The 18,815-nt window shown below is 42.8% G+C and overlaps 1 protein-coding gene across 1 annotated transcript in view; it reads right to left on the bottom strand.

Annotated features, from left to right (window-relative positions):
* CCDC148 (coiled-coil domain containing 148) overlaps nucleotides 1-18,815 on the bottom strand; it is a 43,286-nt gene that overhangs the window by 14,079 nt on the left and 10,392 nt on the right. The window contains exons 7-10 of the mRNA XM_008923208.3: nucleotides 18,492-18,587; nucleotides 18,219-18,400; nucleotides 11,641-11,779; nucleotides 9,395-9,601 (exon numbers count right to left, since the gene is read on the bottom strand). Of these exons, the coding sequence (XP_008921456.2) occupies nucleotides 9,395-9,601; nucleotides 11,641-11,779; nucleotides 18,219-18,400; nucleotides 18,492-18,587 (624 nt within the window). The remainder of the gene's footprint in view (nucleotides 1-9,394; nucleotides 9,602-11,640; nucleotides 11,780-18,218; nucleotides 18,401-18,491; nucleotides 18,588-18,815) is intronic.

The following is an 18,815-nucleotide window of genomic DNA, read 5'->3' as shown; positions in this document are numbered from 1 at the left end:
GCTTGCCAAGAAAGCTCACTGCATTCAGCAAGCTTTTATCTCCAGAGGGTCTGGAGAACAAAAAAACCTCCGGAACAACAATTCAGCTCGACTGCAGCAGCAATCTGGGAGCACAGACTGCACACAAAAATTAATGTGTTCCTGATTGCATTCTTTCATTCCTATGAGTGCAAAATCAGAAGGGTAGATTTTACTGTGTCAACAGTAAATGTTTTATTTAAATATTAAAAAGATCCTAGTAGTTAAACTAATATTGAAAATACACTGAAACCTGGCTCCCCCAGTGCCTGTTCTACAAAGCAGCTTACATTTTAGCAGTACAAGTACTGCCAACATTAAGTTCTGAAAGTTTTTAATTACAACTGGTATTTCAAGTACATTTCACAGTTCATGTATTATTAGAGGAGCTTTTGCCAAGTGAATTATTAAATTGCTGTGCTGAACAGAATGTGTACACACCTATTTTCAGATCATTATTTCAATATTGCATATTACAATAATGTAAAGTACACTACAAACTAATTAAAGTAATAAATTAGTTCTTTCACTCTAACATCTGAATAGTTATAATGTATTTACCATTTACTTAATGCTACAGATACATCTCTTTTAAAGACAGAACAATTTGAGAGACTTTCCTTGGGAACTCCCATTAAATTAGCAAACGGTAATGTGGCATCATGTAAGATTTTCTCTTTAAGCAGCACTGACTTACACTATAAACAGACCCTGAAGCTGCCTATGGTGACACAAGAAGAGTCATCAAGCTCCTGAAAGGGGTAAACAGAAACACAGGACAGCTGGTGTGGGGAGGGTCTGCACAGCAAAGGTCACACAGGGAGCAGCACCAGCCTTTGGAAATGGAGACAAACATGCCCTGGGAACCAAAGGGACATAAAATGCCTGGGAGGAGCAGTGTCAGAAACAACTACCCAGAGCTCAGATCAGTACTCTCACAGACTACGCTGTGCCACACTGAGCCGCTGGAATTCAGATTCTAAGCAAAAATTCCCCATAATCATGTGATAAAGCCAGCCCTGTTTGTCACAACTGAAGTCAGAAAAAGAAAATCCTCTGAGATGCCCACCTTGATTCTCTCTAGCTCACTCTTTCAAACCTGAGAAATGACCCAATTCCGATACCCTTCCAGAATCCCCCAGGATTTTATTATCTCTGAAACATTTCTGCTCACCTTTCCTTATTTTTATTAAGGTTTGCAGGTTTTTTTCTCCTTCCAACTGTTCACAACTGATTCTAAGAATGCCCAGAAGAGAAAAACATAGAGGATCCTTTCAAGAAAAATAACTTCACAAATAAAGATGCCACGTGGCAAAAGAAGTACCACAGAATTTGGCTGGTCGTGGAAGCCCCTCATGGAACAGGATTCCAGCATAAGACAGAGCCAGCCTGTTCATGGTGGGGTCACAGCAACAGCAGCTGCAGGTCAGGGCTGTGTGGTCACAAACAGCAAAATGGGATTATGAGATGACTAGAGACTCAAATACTAATTAAAGCAATTCAATATATATAAAAAACCCCAAGGATAAAGAAAGGAAACAAATAACATGTCTTCCCACATTTGTCCCACAGTTCCCACTGGTTATTCTGCAAAGAGGGTGGGAAATCCCAACAAGCAAGAGCCACAAAGCTCCACCTTCACAGCGGGGCCAGCTGTGAAGCTGAGCACCTGAGCTCAGTGTTAGATTATGCACACCACCTGCACCAAAATCAATGGAAGCACCAATACAATTGCTACTCTGTGGCAAAGCTCCATGTTGGGCTACTGAAAGTACCCTTGAAGCACAGAACAAGTCCAGAAGCTTTTTGGCCTTTCCAGGCAGAGCCCAAGTAGTCACTGAGAACCACAAAATAAGCTCTGGAAAGGATGAGCAGTGAATCGTAGGAGACCCTGCATCTGCTGCCTTCCCATAGGATTGTTCAGTCTGGAGTCCTCCAGTCATCTCAGGCTTCCCTACATCTGCTCACACTGTGCTCCTGTGGAGCTTGGGAGACAGAGGAAGCTGGTGATCAACAGAGTCCAAAAGCACATGGAGGAATGTCCACGTTCAGATAACCAGTGACCTACTCTGAGTGCCCAGACCAGCTCCAATCCTCCCTTCCCTCCCTGCCAACCTCACTGTGTCACCACCATCTTCTCTGCTCAGTGTCTTGCTGAATATAGAATTGAGAGTCATCCCATTTATGGCAAGGCAGAGATACCTCTTCATTCTTCCAGATGGAAGCCACAAGGCACGGAGGGGGAAAAATGCCTCTCAACTGCAAATTTGGATTTCAACCACGTCAACCATGACATTTTTCCTTCACATTTTTAAAATAAGGACTGCAGCCTCAGAACAAGTTGGTGACCTAAGGAATTCTGTTTACAGAGAAAAAGGCATTTTAGAGCTATGCCTTTCTAGCATGTCCTGAGAAACAGAAATAAGCAAGGCAGATGTAAAAGGTCATTAAGTGATAAGAAGTTATATGCTAAAGGACTGCAGCATCAGCTCTTCAGTAAGGATGTTCTTCTGAGCTCAGTTCCTAATGGACACATCAGCCAATGAGGAAGACGATTTAATAAATTTGGCAAACTTTTCATTTCCCTACACAAGAGCAGGTCATTACTTTCTGTCTCCTCTAGAACTAGCCAAACTGAGATCACTAGAAGATTAACATGGAAAGCTCATTAAAAGGTGACTTTTATTGTCAGCAGTGCAGCCTCTTCACTTGCAATATAGTTCAGTCGTTAATACTTCAGATAAAAGCAGCACATGCTGATCTGTGTCTTCTGCCTGAGCAACTCCCTGCCATTCTGACAGGGGAAAGAAACGAAATCTTTGTAAGGAAAGGGGAAGCAAACACAGAAGAAAATAAAAGTTAAGGACCCAGTCTCCCACAGAAGAGCAAGGATTCACCCAGATAATTTCTCCCAGGGTTAATAGAAGCACATAAATTCCACTTGGGTTAATGGAATAATAAATCCCTTAGACTTAAACATTTTACAAATGAAACAGGACAATAGAAGACTGTGTTACAAAACTAACCTTTTTTTTAAGTCACTAATTATACAGAAATGTCTATCCAACAACTACTAAAAATTCTGTCCCAACAAAGCTGATATTGCCAAAGAAACTGGGACATATAGGAGACCTGCTACTGATGTGTAATTGTATCAACTGAAAATTAAAAAAAAAATAGAAATACTTGCACTTCAAACCCAGTACAGACTGAAACATAAAATATTAACAGTGTTATTCCTGGAAATACAATAAGAATAGAAAGTGCATGCATATATTCCTAAATGGAAAGCTAATGAGATGGGTGCCTCAGGGTGTGAAAACTAGAGCTTAGAAAAGGGGAAAAATGAAAATGCATATTAAGAACAGTTCCCTGGGGTCTGAAACATTACAGAGTGGAGGAGTTTGTCCAAACAATGTGAAAAAGTTATCATTTTTTAAATTTAGAAAGTGCTTTTTTATCAGCATCATATGTATCTTTTTCCTTTTCTCATGTGTCAGTAACCTCATGAACTGCCAGGCATGTTCAAAACAGCCCACGTGTCAGGGACTCACCCACTGTGGAAGGAGGCTGGAGGGAGTTCAGGTGTACAAGGGGGCTCCATATTGCACAGGATGATCAGCAGGAACCATTGCTGTTCAGAGGCTGGTGGCACCAGCCCAGAGCTGTCCTGCTGTCTGTGCTCTGTGGTGCAAGGCTTAAAATTCTGGGGGCCATCAGCTCCACAGCATTCAAAATCCATGTGAATACCTAATTTTAAATAGAAACACACACCCCACCCCCCCCTGTGAGAGGGGGTACAGGGCAGCAGCCACACAAACAGCAGGACAGCAGTGAGATGCTCCCTCTCCTTGGGGACAGGACCAAGCTCTCCTGTCCCAGCAAAGAACTGTATTTCTGTTACAGGGAGTGCAGCCCCTCCTAAGACCACGTAGCTGGACATGAAGTTATAACATCAGCATTATCTACACGACATGTCACTAACAACAAAAATTGTGATATTAGCAGGTGGTGATCTGAAGTCTCCATTAACTTTCAACTCTAAAAATCTGCCCCTTTTTCTCCAGACTGGTGATTCTTCAACCGTGAAAACTTCTGAACAGCACCTGGAATCACATCCAGACTCCACAGGGTCTTAAATGACAAGCAGCAAATGGCAAAAGCTAACAGTTTCTGCCTCTGACTGGCTTGCACAAGACCTCTGAGAAGCATTAGAGCAGTATTAGAGCATTTGGCAATGGGATAATTAACAAATAATACACTTACAAGTTTGTTAATCTCAGAAGATAATCTCGTTCTGGCTGTGATTAGAAAAACAATGGAAGTTCACATCCCCTGATAGACTTTTGATGGGTACTCTTGAACAGCCTGTGCTCCACAGGCTACCTCTAAGAGGTCAAAAAAAAAAATCAGAGAACTGGTTAAAAGTAACTGTTTTGATTGTTAACAGAACATTGCCTTCAGCTGTACAAGTGTTTAAATCTGAAAAAGGGATATGAGAGAAAAGCATTGGAGCACAACCCTCAGTCATGGCCTGAAGAGGAATGAGACACTGCTTTCAGTGAGGAAACTGGGCTGGGATCAGTACTGATAAAACTTGGGATCCAATACAGGAGCACTGTCAGCTCCCTGGAGTTGACACCACATCAAATCATCTTTGCTCAAGGCTGTGTGTGAACAGTTTACTTCTCACAGCTTGTCCCTTGTAGTTCCTCCCTTCTCAGCCAGCATTAGAGAACATCTTTCTGTTCTTGACAACAAGAGTGTAAACACTTTATTAACATGTTTAAATATTATGTAGGCTTAGATATTCACACAAGCATGACCTTAAGTAGGCTGCATTTCTATTTACAACTACTTATCTGAATTTGCTATCCTTTTATATACAGTACTCTCTCTCCTAGTCCTATCTGCCACCATATGGAGGAGACTCCCTTTGATCCTCTATTACTTCTGCAAAATTTTAACGCAATTTTTCTTGCCTGAAGTGCCACTTTCCTTGCTGAAGGAGATAATGCTAAGAAAATATGTTTTGCATGAACTATCTGCTTGTCCAGCAGACCCATCCTCAAGTAATTTTGGGGACATCAGACAATGTTAACTAAATTTGAGAGACAAGTGTGCGTCTCAAACACCCTGCAGACCCTCCGGGCTCTGACAAGCCCAGCAGCTGGGTAGCTGAGTGTGCTACAGCCCGGGCTGAGGCACCACGTGCTCCTCTGCTCAGCTGAAGTTTTGGGTGCCATGGGTTGTTCCAATGGATCTCAGAGCGGACAGGTCAGTCCCTGGTCTCCTCCATGCAGGGCACCCTGCAGTCCCCTGTTCCCAAAAGCTTGCAATTTATGCCCAATGGACGAAGCTTGAATCTGTGACGGTGTCCTTGGAAGGATCAACAGAAACATGCACAGTGGTTTAACAAACTGCCCTGGTCAGCTCCTCTGGAGCACAGGGCTCTGGGCACTCCTGGGGCTACAGGCAAACATCAGGCAGCCACTGTGAGAAGATTTCAGTAGGAGGTGATAGATTCAGAAATAACATCGTGTGAGAGAACACGGTGCACAGGAAAACGGGGGGCAAAGGAGGGGTGAAAGGACAAGCAAGGCAAATTTGCAGAGCCAACGTCTGCAAAGTGCGTCACACTTACCGTGACGAGCTTCATCTGACCCTAAAGACACAATTCATCAATGCTGTGCTGACCTCAAATTATTAAATCCAGGTTTATTAGGCCTGGATTAAAAATGTACTGCTGAATCAGAGCTGGTTCATCTTTGGTGAATGTTAAGGTCTTAGATATTTGCTCACATCCACTTTGGAGCATTTATTAAAGCTTCCTTGTATTTTTTACGTCTAACAAATGAATGGGCCACCTCAGTAGGGAACAGATAATGCTTCTGAAAAAGAAAACTCTTCTTTTAAGTATCTCACTATCCAAATATTTATTTCTGAAAGTGTCCTTCAAAATGATCAGATTACAGTCAAAGTACTAGATGTGATACCTGTGCAGACTTTTTTTTTTTTACATTCAGTTTTAATATTTCAATGTTGATCTCCTCTAGCAGTCAAAGCATTTAAATCAGTGACTTGACTATATGCTGAATAGGGAAATATTTTTTTTCCCCCTGAGTTTACTAACACATCAACGCACTTGCAACAAACGTGGGTAGAGCCCTTCCCAAATCTTTGTTCACCAAGCCCAGCCATGACTAACACATTCTTTCCTCTAATACAGGAAAGGAAAAGGAAGGCAATCTGCAACATGCTTTACACAATTTGCAATATCCCAGTTAATGTCATCTAACACTTTTCCTTTCAAAATTAATTTATTTTAGTTTCTGCCAGGATAAGGAATGCAAGAGCTGCTCTCCCAAAATTCACAATGTGTTGCAAGAGATTTTAGCACTGAAGGGGGGATTAATCCTGGGACTCAAAACAAAGAAGAGAAGAGATTTAAAGGCAGGCAGGCAGGCAGGCAGCTTTGTGCTGAGGAAGGAAAAGCCCACACTAAGCATCACACACGAGATCAAACTGCCCTTCTGTCTGCTGCTGTAGGTCTTCCCTCGTGTGCTCTTCTCAAACTGTTTTATACAAAGAGGGAAAGTACTGGATTACAAATATTTTAAGATAGATCCAATAGGAAAATAATGTTTGGAAAGCATGCAGACGCCTCGACTGAATTTCTAGAGGTATCACAGCAAGTACTTCAACCCTTCAAACCCAGCTGTGAGGCAGCACCCCCTAACCCTCCGAAAAGATCACTCCTCACTTCATGCCTTACCTACTTTGTCACATGGAACAATTTGCTTCTCTGTGTTGTTTAGAAAGAGGATTTTTACACAGAGAGAATATTTTACACAGTATCTACTCGAGAAGCCTGACAAGGGCAGATCTCCACAGTACAAAGCACACCAAACTGAGTGACTCTTGATCACTCACCCAAGTGTAACCCCCCCGGGGTTTGTTTTGTTTGCTTTGCCATGGCAAACAGGGGTGTTAAAGATATGTACATGAGACACATTTCCTCTCTCAGAATGCGCAGTGCATCCTCCCCAGCATCATTCTTTCACACTTTGCTTCATTCAGACGACTACCATATGGCCCTTGTGATTTATTTCACCTGAGCCTCTTGAGTTGTTCCAAAATTCCTCCTTAGAGACTCTGATTTCTGTTAAGGACACACATTGATCTTCTGTGAGGTGGAATATGGAATAAGAGTTTGAAAGTCCTTTCCCCAAGTAAAAGCTGCTATAAATAATAACTTCTTTGCTGCTTTACTTTTTAATTGTTATCACCTGCTGTCAGTCACAAGGCCTAGAGTCTCACCAATGGCATAGTGCAATGGCTCCTAGTGCATTTAAACCAGCTTTAAATCACGTATTCTTTATTCAGTCTACTGCACCTTTGGTTGGTTGTTGACAGAGGAAAAGAACTATAGAGAAGTTAGGTATATCATGTGGTTATTGCAGTAATTAAGACCGTGGACAGCCTGTCAGGTATTACAGATCTTACAGTGCACGTGCCATCACTTCCTTTACAGATGATGTCAATAGGCACAGAAATGCTGTGGCTTTCTCTGAAACCTGCTGCTGTAATAAGGAGAGCTCTGTCCCTCTCAGTCAGATACAACCTTCTCACAAGCATACTTAGAGTTCGCTCACAGCTAAATCATTACAGCAACTCCACGGCCCCTGTGGCAAAGTGACACAAGTAAGATTCCCTTATGCTAAACTTGTGAAACCAAAATGTTAAGTCAATCAATGGCCAAAGGGAAAAGGTGGGAGAACAGCCCTAATCCCTGATGTCCAGCTCCACACTCACTCATCAGAGACAGATTCCCTTTTCAGCCATCTTAGGATCCCTGTCAGGGTGGGGTTTATCCATGTAAATTGGCTCACTGGACTGAGATCTCCCTTTTACCTGACAGCTCCCAGCAGCCACTTTCTGTGTCCAACACTGTAGTTGCACAGTCCAGAAGTGCAGAAAGACAAGTCTGTAAAATGAACTATAACTGGGCAAACAAGGAGTTTTCAAACACATCTCCCCATCAAACTCAAAAAGGACCCACAGATATGTTCAGAATCATTCCTCTGAAAACCAGCGAGTCCTCACCCAGTCTCAGCTTCCGTTCCCCAGCCCTCTGAGCTGTGGAGCTGATCAAAACAAGGTCACAATGATATCCTCCCTTAATGAAAAATATGTTCCTTTTTCATTCCTCTTTTCTGGGGAACAGGTGAGCTGTTTTTGTTCAAACGTTCGACATTTTAACAAAGACCCCTTTGAAGGCCACCCTTGAACAGTGTAGGCCTAATAGGTTTAAGTTTCAAACAGGTCCAGGTTTCCAAACTGGAAACAGGAGGTCAGAATCTAAAAAACTTGTAGACAATGTTCAATGCATCTGTGAGAATTTCAAGATACATGGAAACAACGTAAGTACTCCAGCACATGCTTGTCACTTCCTGTGGGGAAGAAAAATAGAAGAAACAAGGGAAGCAAAAGTGACTCAAATTCACAGTTCAGGAATAAATGGCCTTTCCATCTCTGATTGTGCAGGTAGGAGACACACAGGCATTCCAGAAAGGAAGGCCTAGGTAAAAAAACACCAAACACCCCCCAGCTCCAGAGAACCACTCCTTACTGCATGTGGCTCCAGGGAAGGCTGCCACAGGAGCCAGGGGACTCCTCACAGAGTCAAGCCCAGACAGCTTCTAACCCTAAAGTGTTAAGAGTCAAACCTTCTTACACCAGACAGCTCCAGAACAGGAGACAGAAAGGCTTTTGTGTTACTACTAAGTGAAAAACTAGCATCAACATCCAAATTCTCCCTCGCAGCGCAGATTTTACTGTGCTTTCCTACTTGTAGAAAACCTAAATCAAGTGTTTAGTGTTTCACTGCAAAGTGAGGGCTCAGCAGAGAGAATGTTGGTAAAGTGAGAATAACACACCGTGCCTGCTCTCAGATGTTCATTTCTGTGCAAGTCAAAAATCACAGACAACAGCTTAAACAAATCTTAACATGCCTCTCATGCCCAGAAATGGGATTCCTCCTACAAATGCCTTAGGCATGAACATCACAACACCTTCCTCTTGTACCCAGGCTCCTCCCATTTTATTTTACTCTCTTACCAAAAACACCCAGGTATTTTCATCTTTTTTTCACCTCTCAACACAGTAAATTCACAATATTGTGAAGCTTCCACAGCAAGAGCAAACAAGTTACAGGATCCATTGTTTCAGGTCTTAGAAAGTATTCTTAAAAATAAACAGAAGGGTATACAGATACTCATTATTTCTCTGAAAAGAGACTAGTGTTAATCTAAAAACTTCATTTTGAATGTTTCAGTGAGAAACAGATTTGTAGTGGGTTTATAACCGAACATACCTTTGCTTTCAGCTCAGCACAGATCTCCAGTTGCTTTTGCCTGGAGTCAGCCAGCACCACTTCTGCCTCATGAGCAGCAGCAGCTTCAGCAGCAGTTGCCACTGCCCTAAGGACAAAGGCTTTCCTAGCCTGAGCCCAGCCCAGCAGCAAGGCTCTGCGCTGATTCCTGATGGAATGGCAGTGATCCCAGGCTTTCTCATGAGCAACCTGAAAGCATTTCAGAAGGGTTTAAAAACTATGCATTAATAATATAAAATTATTCTAGATATTTTTACAAACCTTGAGAATACTTTAATTAATTATATTATCACCAATAATCCACAATGCAGGGCCAGTGCACTCTGCCAGGGATGTTCCAGGTGTCCAGGGCAGTGACCCCTCTCCAGCCTTGCCCTCTCTGCCTGCACCATGTGCCACTCCAGCAACCTGTTGGCCCACTGCTCTTTGCTGAACTGCACCTTTGCAATAGGAATTGAATGCAATGGTCCCTTCCTGCCCTGAGGGACATATAATACAATGTCCTTCCAATACATCTCCAGAGATACTGAGTACTTCCAGCAAGATGAGGCTTTTCTTAGCAAATTGTGATCTACAGAGAAACAGGACACCAAAAGAGCTGTACAAAAGCAGTACAGGTGAGAATCAGCTTCACTTCTTTCCTAACAGGGAATTTGGAAATAGAATTTTAGCTTGCCAAGCAGCACAGTGCCACCACCAGCATCACCACCTAGCAAAAATGGGGAGTGTTTAATCCAAAATACACCCTCTTTGGCCTAACTCAGCGAGGTTCCCAAGGACATTCAGGCTTCAAGACTTTGACAGAAGTAGTAGCAGGTGAGGCTGCATAGACCGAGGCCATTGAGCCCTGAGCCTGTCTTATGTCCCCAAAAATACAAGTTACAGGGATGAAGGAGATTCTAGAGATGGCTGGCTGCTCACAGGTGTCCAGGAGACCATTCCAGAGGCTGATTTCCAGGCTTCTGGCAGGGGATGCTGACTGTGCCTGGCTCACAGATATTCCCATCAGTTTGTGGCTGGATGAAGATGGCCCTGGATGTTCCCTTTGGTCAAACACATGAGGCCACCACCTCACCAGCTCCCTCTGTCAGGGCTGCTGCCCCAGACTCACAAAGTGCCAAAGCTGAGACAAAAATCATGGGATGGAGAGTTTGCTCAGCTGAAAACAGGCCTCTCCAGCGAGCTCTGACGGGATCAGGCACTGAGAGCTTGTCCACTGACCATCGTGCACAGAGGGGAGGAGGCCTGGGAGGCTCTCAGGCTGATATTCCAATGTTACACACACACTTTAAGGACAGATTCTTAGCACTGTTTCAGCATTTCCATATTCATCATGCTAATACACATACTAAGAGATATCAGCTCAATGCAGAGTTAGATTTTTAAATTTAGCATTCTTAAATTTTAAATGAACCTTCAAAGAATTAGAACCAATAATAGTGGCTGTGCTTAAAATACATCTCCATTGTCCAAAGCACATGACTATTCATCCCAGTTCTCCAAGGCAAAAGGTCCAAAATCCATAAGAACTTTATTTTTAGTGAAACTCAGGCTAATTATCAGTATCACTTCACTGTCACTCCTTTGCACTAGACACTCCTCAAACACAGGGAAGTAGATGGTCTAAAAATACAGCCAGAGATAAAAAAAGCCTCCTACTTTCCTTATGAGTTCCTGAAGTGTTCTGGCCTTGAAATGGGTTTCTCTATTAGTGCTGTGTGCTTATTCACTGTGGAGTATAAGAGGAATCAGCAATCAATTTGAAAGGCATTATACATATAAAAATAGCCTCTACCTGAGAGCAGGAGATAACTTTTCACTCTTCTTCCTATATATGTGCCACAGAACAATTAAAATAACTATTACTAGACAGTGCAACAAGGCTCTACATCCTTATGAAAAATAAAAACACCAAGAGAAGCAGAGGAGCATGACATGGCTATAAAACAGCACAGCAAAAGCAGTGCTAACAAATTATTTTGTGAATTTGGCTGTAAGAGTGTGTGGAACTATAAAATCTCCCCAGGGCTTGTTTTGAAGAGGCAGTAGGTTTAAAGGTCCTGCATTTTAAAAACAGGGGCATCTCTTCTTCACTATGCAGAATAAAATTTTTAATTAAGAAATTTTAAAACAAAAAAACTTTGATAAACATTCTTTAATACAACTGCTCACTACCGAATTTATGTAAGAATTTGTATAATTGAACGAATATTGAAGCCAACACTGACCAGCTCATGCCAGGATTTGTGGGGAAGGTATCTCTGCAGCATATCCAGGTACAAAGTCCTCCTCCTCTGAAGATCACTTGGATACTGATTGATAACAGCCTGGAAAACCCACTGATCTTCTTCCTTCCAGTCACTGTTCCTATAGGAATGTAAAACAATCCACCCCAGTACAACTTAACCACTGAAAAGGAGGAGTTCAGTTCTGGGTTATTTTTACAGCCCCAGCTTTCAATGGGCTCACAGTCCTGATGCTGTAAACTGCAGGTTGGGTCAGAGCTGAGCTTGTTTCATTTCATGAAACAAAGCAAACATAGAATGCTCTGCTAATGTGACCATCTATTGTGCCATCATTCAAGCAAATTGTTCGCTTTCTAACCTGGCTCTTTACTGACACTGTGTTTCTCCAACATGCTCCGTTGGTGGAGAGCCAGTCACCCCACATGGGAAAATACAGTGTGAAAAAGGAAGAAGATGATCAGACTCTACCACTGAGCACTAAATACATGATCGAAATGGAATGAATGAAGTGACAATCCCTGCATGCAGCTAAATGAGGAGCTAGTTTAAAACCAAACTCCTAACAGCCATAAACTCCTCAGCAAAGCATTTTTTAGAATAGCAGTTGTACCAATCAGCTTGCATTCATCTATCTCTGAAAATCAGCGCAGCAAGTAACGTCCAGCTAAAACAGAGTACCACGGGCTTGGACTCAGTAGCTCAGATTTTACCCTCAATCTGAACTCTTGGCCCCCAAGGGATTAATGTCAGGCTGTCACTGTCAGCATTAACATCCGAGCAGCAACACTGAGTCAGACCAAAAGGTCTCTCTAGCCCAGTGACCTGGTTTCAGAAGTGACTAAGAGCCTAGGGATAATTAAAAGATGGCAATCATGAGATTCTGTAACCCCCACCTCGAATTCCTGCCACCTCCAGCTGCTGCAGTTCCTGGACTGCCTGAGCCAGCAGCAGTGCCTCAGTATTCCATACACTGCATCCAGGAAGGCAATGGAACAGCCTTATCCTTATGCAGGCAGAAAAAAGCAGAAAAAACAGGTACTTCAGAAAGGGGATTTTTATGAGCTGCTGATATGTAATTAATATTAAACTAGACTTCCTTACTCTCTTATACGGTTCCGAATCATGGGTCATCCACCGCCACCACCTGCACCTCCTAGAACACTTCCATCAATGCTGTCTCCGTACAATCCTAAACATCCACTGGGCAGATTATGTGACCAATACATCTGTTCTAGAACAAGCAGCAGTCACAAGCATTGAGGCCATGTTGATGAGAACACAGCTGCAATGGGCAGGGCACGTCTCCAGGATGAAGGACCAACCACCCCCTCCCTAAGATCCTGCTTTATGGTGAACTTGCCACCGGTTGCCACATGAGAGGAGCTCTGAAGAGGAGATACAAGGACTGCCTGAAACAACACCTCAGCCTTGGCCATTTTGATCAACATCACTGGTCTGCTCTGGCCTCCAATCAGGAGGTCTGGAGACACCCCATCTATAACGCTGCTGATGCCTTTGAGAACACACACAGGATCACCCTTGAGGAGAAAAGGCAACGCAGAAAGAATCGTGTCTTGCAGAATTTACCACCTAAGGAGTCTTTCTGCTGTGCCTTTTGCAACCAGACATGCCTGTCTCGTATTGGCCTTTTCAGCCACCAACGCGCTTGCAACAAACATGGGTAGAGCCCTCCCAAATCTTCGTTTGCGAAGCCTGGCCATGAGACTTCCTTATGTGATCCAGCATTATCTCTGAGGAGAAAACAGTGAACATTAGTGTTAAGAAACAATTCTGTGTAACCCAGTTTAACACAACTTTTCTGTAACACATTGCACAGTAAACCTGCAGTGCATTGTCCCCACTGCACAGCACTGGGGACAGTGAAGGGACACAGCAGGGAACATCCCTACACCTGGTAGCTTTATAAAGGGAAAGCTTCACCTGCAGACAGGTCCCAAGAATGCAAAGACACAATATCCCATTTCCACAAACCATTTCACCTAACAACAAACCATTTCTGGCAAGTTTGGTGACAAGCTTACATGAGATAGGAAAATAAGTGAAATATCCAACAATCTATTTCTAGGACCCAGGAGTTTGCTATTGAACCCAGTCCTATTGAAAAGAACAGGAGGCAGCCTTGAAATGGGAGAGCAAAGATGCAGCTCCTGTAAAAAGTTTACCTTTGGTGACAGGCAACCACCAAGCAAAGGTTGGAGACAAGGTAACCAGTGGAACCACAGGAGCCAAAGTAGAACTGCAATGAAAGTGTTTCTGTACAGGTGCCTGCTGAATCTCCCAGACAGACACTGAATATAAACATCTCAGCTGAGTGGTTTCATACCCTAAGCCTAAAGCAGAAAGAGTACCCCAGAAGGGAAATGGGCCTAAGGAATCTTACCAAGAGGGACCGGTGCTGTAACAGCCCATAACTCCCCACTGCAGGCCTGGAGCAGCAGAGACAGCCCCTGAGCTTGGTCACAGAGGTGGCATAGGAAGGATGGGCTGTTTCTGCAGCATTTACTGCCTCCAAGAGAAATGTCTTGCAGCTGATCCTCAGAAATCAATGTTTTAAACTCCTCCCTCTTCTTTAGAGGGAGCTTTTCTATGAAATCAGATCATTTATTAATTTTAGAATGTGTGTTATAATTTGATATTCTGAGGCATAGGATTTCTGAAGAATAACTTTAATGAGCAAATTAATTATTCTTTGCTATGATTTAAATCTCTTTCACTGCAACTGCTTCTACTGATCTGAGTACAAAAATATTTTTTAAGATAACACCTATAATCCCTGTTTTTCCAGCCCCAACATTTTGTTCATTTGTGTATTAGAAGAATCACCGTATAACCCTGGCAGCCTTCACTCAGAGGGACTACCAGCCACTACAAAAGGGAGAAGTTAAGGTTTGTGGAAGATCCTCTGGGGAGCAATCAGCTGGAGCTACAGCTACAAGTAGTTTATTGTAAGTAGGGACAAACTGACTGCCAATGCCTTGGTTTGTAAGCTGTGCCAAAATTTGTCAGCTGTGCTGAGATTTTGTCAGCTGCTCATAGACAAATAGGACCAAAAAAAAAATCAGGCTGACCCAGCCCAGCTCATTCCCAGCACCAAACGCACAGGGAATGTCAACATCCTGCGGAGGGAACCCGAGACGGCACCGCAGCGACACTGCCCTGGAATTCCACAGAGGAACAGCTCACCTACAACACCTCTGGAAACTCCAACACATTTGACAGGAAGAGTTAAGGTAATATCAGGTTTTTGCAGTGTCCAGATATCGACGAACGTTTTCCAGGCTGAAAGCATGACCCAAATTTGAGATGCAGCGCTGGCTGTCCCTGTGTGCAGCATTGTACCAGAGCACAGCACAGCCCGGGCTTTGTTTTGGAGCTGAAACACAGCAATTGTCTTCTCTGCAACAGCCCCGAGGCAGCTGCTTCCTTTGAAACAGATTTACCCAGCATTAATCCCTGGCTTTACACGTCCCAAAGAATCCAAACAGCTCCGAGGGGAAGCTCCCCTGTCCCCGGTAATCCCCACAGATCCCTCGCAGCAGCAGCGTGTGCTGGCACCGCTGTCGCGTTGGCTCTGCAGACACACAGGCTGCCACGATGCCACCAAGGGAGATGGCAACCCCTGCTAGTAATCACGGCACTGCCGACTGGTACCAGAGACATCCCGGGAACAGGCCTGCAAAGAGGAGCTCCGTGTACCTCACTTGGTCCTACCCTCCCACTCATTTGAAAGGATGCAGTGCTGAGTCTGCAATACTCCATTCATCCTTCACTGATTTTAATAATTCAGACTTCCTTGGCAAAAATATAATAGTGCTTAGAGAATCAGCAGCTATAACACACACATCAGTTCCAAGTCCACGATTTGTGGGATATCTCGGGACCTGGGTATTTCCCAAACACAAAAACTTGTGGTTTAGCAGCAGTAAAAGGAATTAAATTAGATTATAAAATATTATAATCCTATACTAGGCTTGAAAAAAATCCCAAGTTTTTCTTCCATTTCTAAAAGCAATGACCACTGCAATGGGCACTCTAGTGGGACTGAAAAGCACACAGAAGAGAATATTATCTTTTTTTTTGGACATTCTATGTGCATTGTCTGAATTCTCTTTTCCAGACAGTCTCAACAGTTTAAAAATGGGATGTGCAATGCCAGAGTAGTATCAACTGAAGGTTTCTTCACTGTACATTCAAGCATATGATGAAAGAAGGACAGAGCAGTAACCCCCAGCTGAAGTGACCAGGTTACCATGTTATCATAGAGTCAAGTTGTACTACTGAGCAACTTCTCAAATCACCAAAACAAGGGAAGAAGTGTATTGCAAGAGGATGTTTGATCTCTGTGGGTGCAGAGCAATGACAATAACTGCAAAGGCTTCATTAAGGCTACATTAATCAGTAGAGCACAGGGGATACACACCAAGGTCAAGGACCTGTCACTCCAATTTCTGACAGCATTATCTGTGCCACTTGGATCACAGGCTGCCTGATGAATTATAGAATACTTCAATCACAAGGCTGCATCTTTGCAAACTCACAGAATATTCCCATGCAAATTAACCAATATAAACGTAAGAAGTGACAGAGTGTCATATCTTTTATAAACCCAGATATTGGAAGTAAGCAATGCTATCAGAACAAAGTCTTGCTTTTTTTTAATTGAAAACACACTTTTAATGTTGCTGTGGATAAAATCATAGAAACATAAATGAGCAATACATTAAAGATTTTGCTTGCCTTCTGATCTCAAAAAAACCAATATCTAGCTTTAAATAAATTGCCTGAGATAATTGCAGATGGTTCATTTATGAATCCCTAAATTCCTAGCTCTCAGTTCTGGCACATGCTGACCCAAAGTGGCTCTCTTGCCCCCCAGTATTGCCTCACATTCCTCTCAGCAAATTGCTGCCACTGCCTCCAGCATTTCCTCCAGCTACATCCCCTTTGGCATTCCCATCTAGAGATCACAACTTCATTCCTTCAGAGCACCACTGCACATGTGTTCATGCTACAGCTGCATTTATTTCCCTTGAAAATATGGCAGTTTATATTTAAGTCTTGATATTCCTGAATTACCAGTGCAAAATTACCTAGCTCCAGCCCTGAATTCACACGTGGCCTCTGAGCAGTGAAAATACTACCACAGATTTTTCAACCATTTTCAGACTTTCTGTTGTCTATATTGATGTTTGTTATTCAGTAGCACACATGCTGTGTGGGTCAAGGATTTAAATTTATGAATGCTCAATAAAATTGTGTTCATTATAAACTTTAACACAATTTTAATTAAAACCACTAGAAAGACTTAGTACATATTTAATGATTTAGCATTTGTCACAGGTTCTCACCGAGGTTGTTAAAAGGTCTGTAACAGCACTGTAACAAAATATCAGAGACAGCAGCAAAGCAACTGCTGTAAATTTGCCACTTGCTGCCTAATAAATGCTATAAATATGGGATAAATCAAAGCAATTTGTAATAAGTATCATGTTATAACAGCTAGGATGCTACAGTAATAATATGCAGGTTTCAAGTAACAGAAGAAGAACCTACAGAATATCTATACAATTTGTACAAAAGGTAAGTAGATCATAACATCACTTTCTGTGGCAGCCAACACCTTGAACCTGCTCCAGCACACCCAACTATCTCAGCAGCAGGGCCAGAAGATCCAAGTGCTGCACTAGAGGTGCATACAGAAAACAGAGATTGGGAAGCAGCGTGCCATTGTTTTACCAAAGAAACCAAGGGACCTTCCTGCTCTCCCCCAGTTTCTTCTGCCCAGGCTTCCAACCCTTCCACTGACCTCCCCCTTCTCAGCCTTTAAACCCAAAGCCATCCTAAGCCACAGGAATATCAGGAGATGGCAAAAAGAAGGCAAAGCCTGTCCAACATCTGCAACTCAGTATCTCTCCTGTACTCTAGACAGTCTCAGCAGAAAGACTAAGCTTTATACTGTTAATATTTATGTTTGTTACATTTCTAGATCATTATGAATAATGTTCTTTCTATAAAGTGTTTCATTTACAGAAAAATCTCTCCTTCTTCCAGTTAATCTGAATCAGAGCTATATACATTTTTCACATTTCTTTGTGATGACAACTACTGCAGCGATCCGAAACTTGTGAGAAGACTGGACCTTTTTATCTGCTTTATAGATAAAAACTTCTGAACATGTCTCAGAAAGCCTGCACTTTTCTGTCATAAATTTGATAGTAATTACCACGCAGAAAGAGTAACTTCTATTCCTGCAAGAGCATGTGAAGAGGACATTTGATACACACCAGATTGTTGGTTCCTTATCCCACCAAACATGTTGCTTATTATTTCAGCAGAGAGCTTTGGCAAGGACTGGCTCCACCCTCAGCTGTGTAAACACTTCCCCACTGTCCAGCCCAGAGCTGGGCAGAGCCTGCACTGCTCTGCACCAAACAGCACCAGCTCGAGTGGCAAAGCCAACTGCAGCACCTACACATTATAAAGGACGTTATAGAGATGCTTTTATCCCCAAGAAAAGTCATGCACAAACCTGTCCTTACCTGGATAAAGCTTCCAACTGCTGGTCGACCTCCTGAAGCCTCGCCCAGTACCCACTGGCCAGCTCTTGGTACTCCTGGATCACCAAGGTCTTCAGGTCAGGGTAAGGGCATTCCAGAGACAGCAGCTCGGCAGGAACTTCATGGAAAAGCCCATTTTTCTCCTCAAAGGAGCCCACTAATGCCTGCAATGAAGAAACACTGCTCAGAACACTGCTCTGCATCATATTTTCTCTCTCAAGAAATTGCTAACTGAACATACAAGGAAAAGCTTACATTTGCTTTGTAGTCTTCAAGCTCTCTCTCCAAAGCCAGACTTTCAAGGACAAGACCTTCCAAAACTGCCTTCTGCTGGTTCTTCACAAATTTGATCTATTTTATGAAACATGTTATTGTTACTTCTTTATCTTGTTACACTATGAAGCCTCTTATTTAGAAACAGTCCGATTTCCAGCCCTACACTGCTACACTTTTACAGATTTTAGTGAGCAGAGATCTATACCACGGCAAGTAGCGAGGTTACAGGATGCTCTATGTGTCAGTAAGTCTCAAAGTTTAACAAAAATAAATGTAAATGGTACAAATATGGCGATAATAAAA

This window comes from Manacus vitellinus, unplaced genomic scaffold, assembly GCF_001715985.3.
Source record: "Manacus vitellinus isolate BGI_N305 unplaced genomic scaffold, ASM171598v3 scaffold_43_pilon, whole genome shotgun sequence".
In the NCBI taxonomy this organism is placed as follows: Eukaryota; Metazoa; Chordata; class Aves; order Passeriformes; family Pipridae; genus Manacus; species Manacus vitellinus.
The sequence above is the reverse complement of the archived record's forward strand: the minus strand, read 5'-3'. Positions and strand labels throughout refer to the sequence as shown.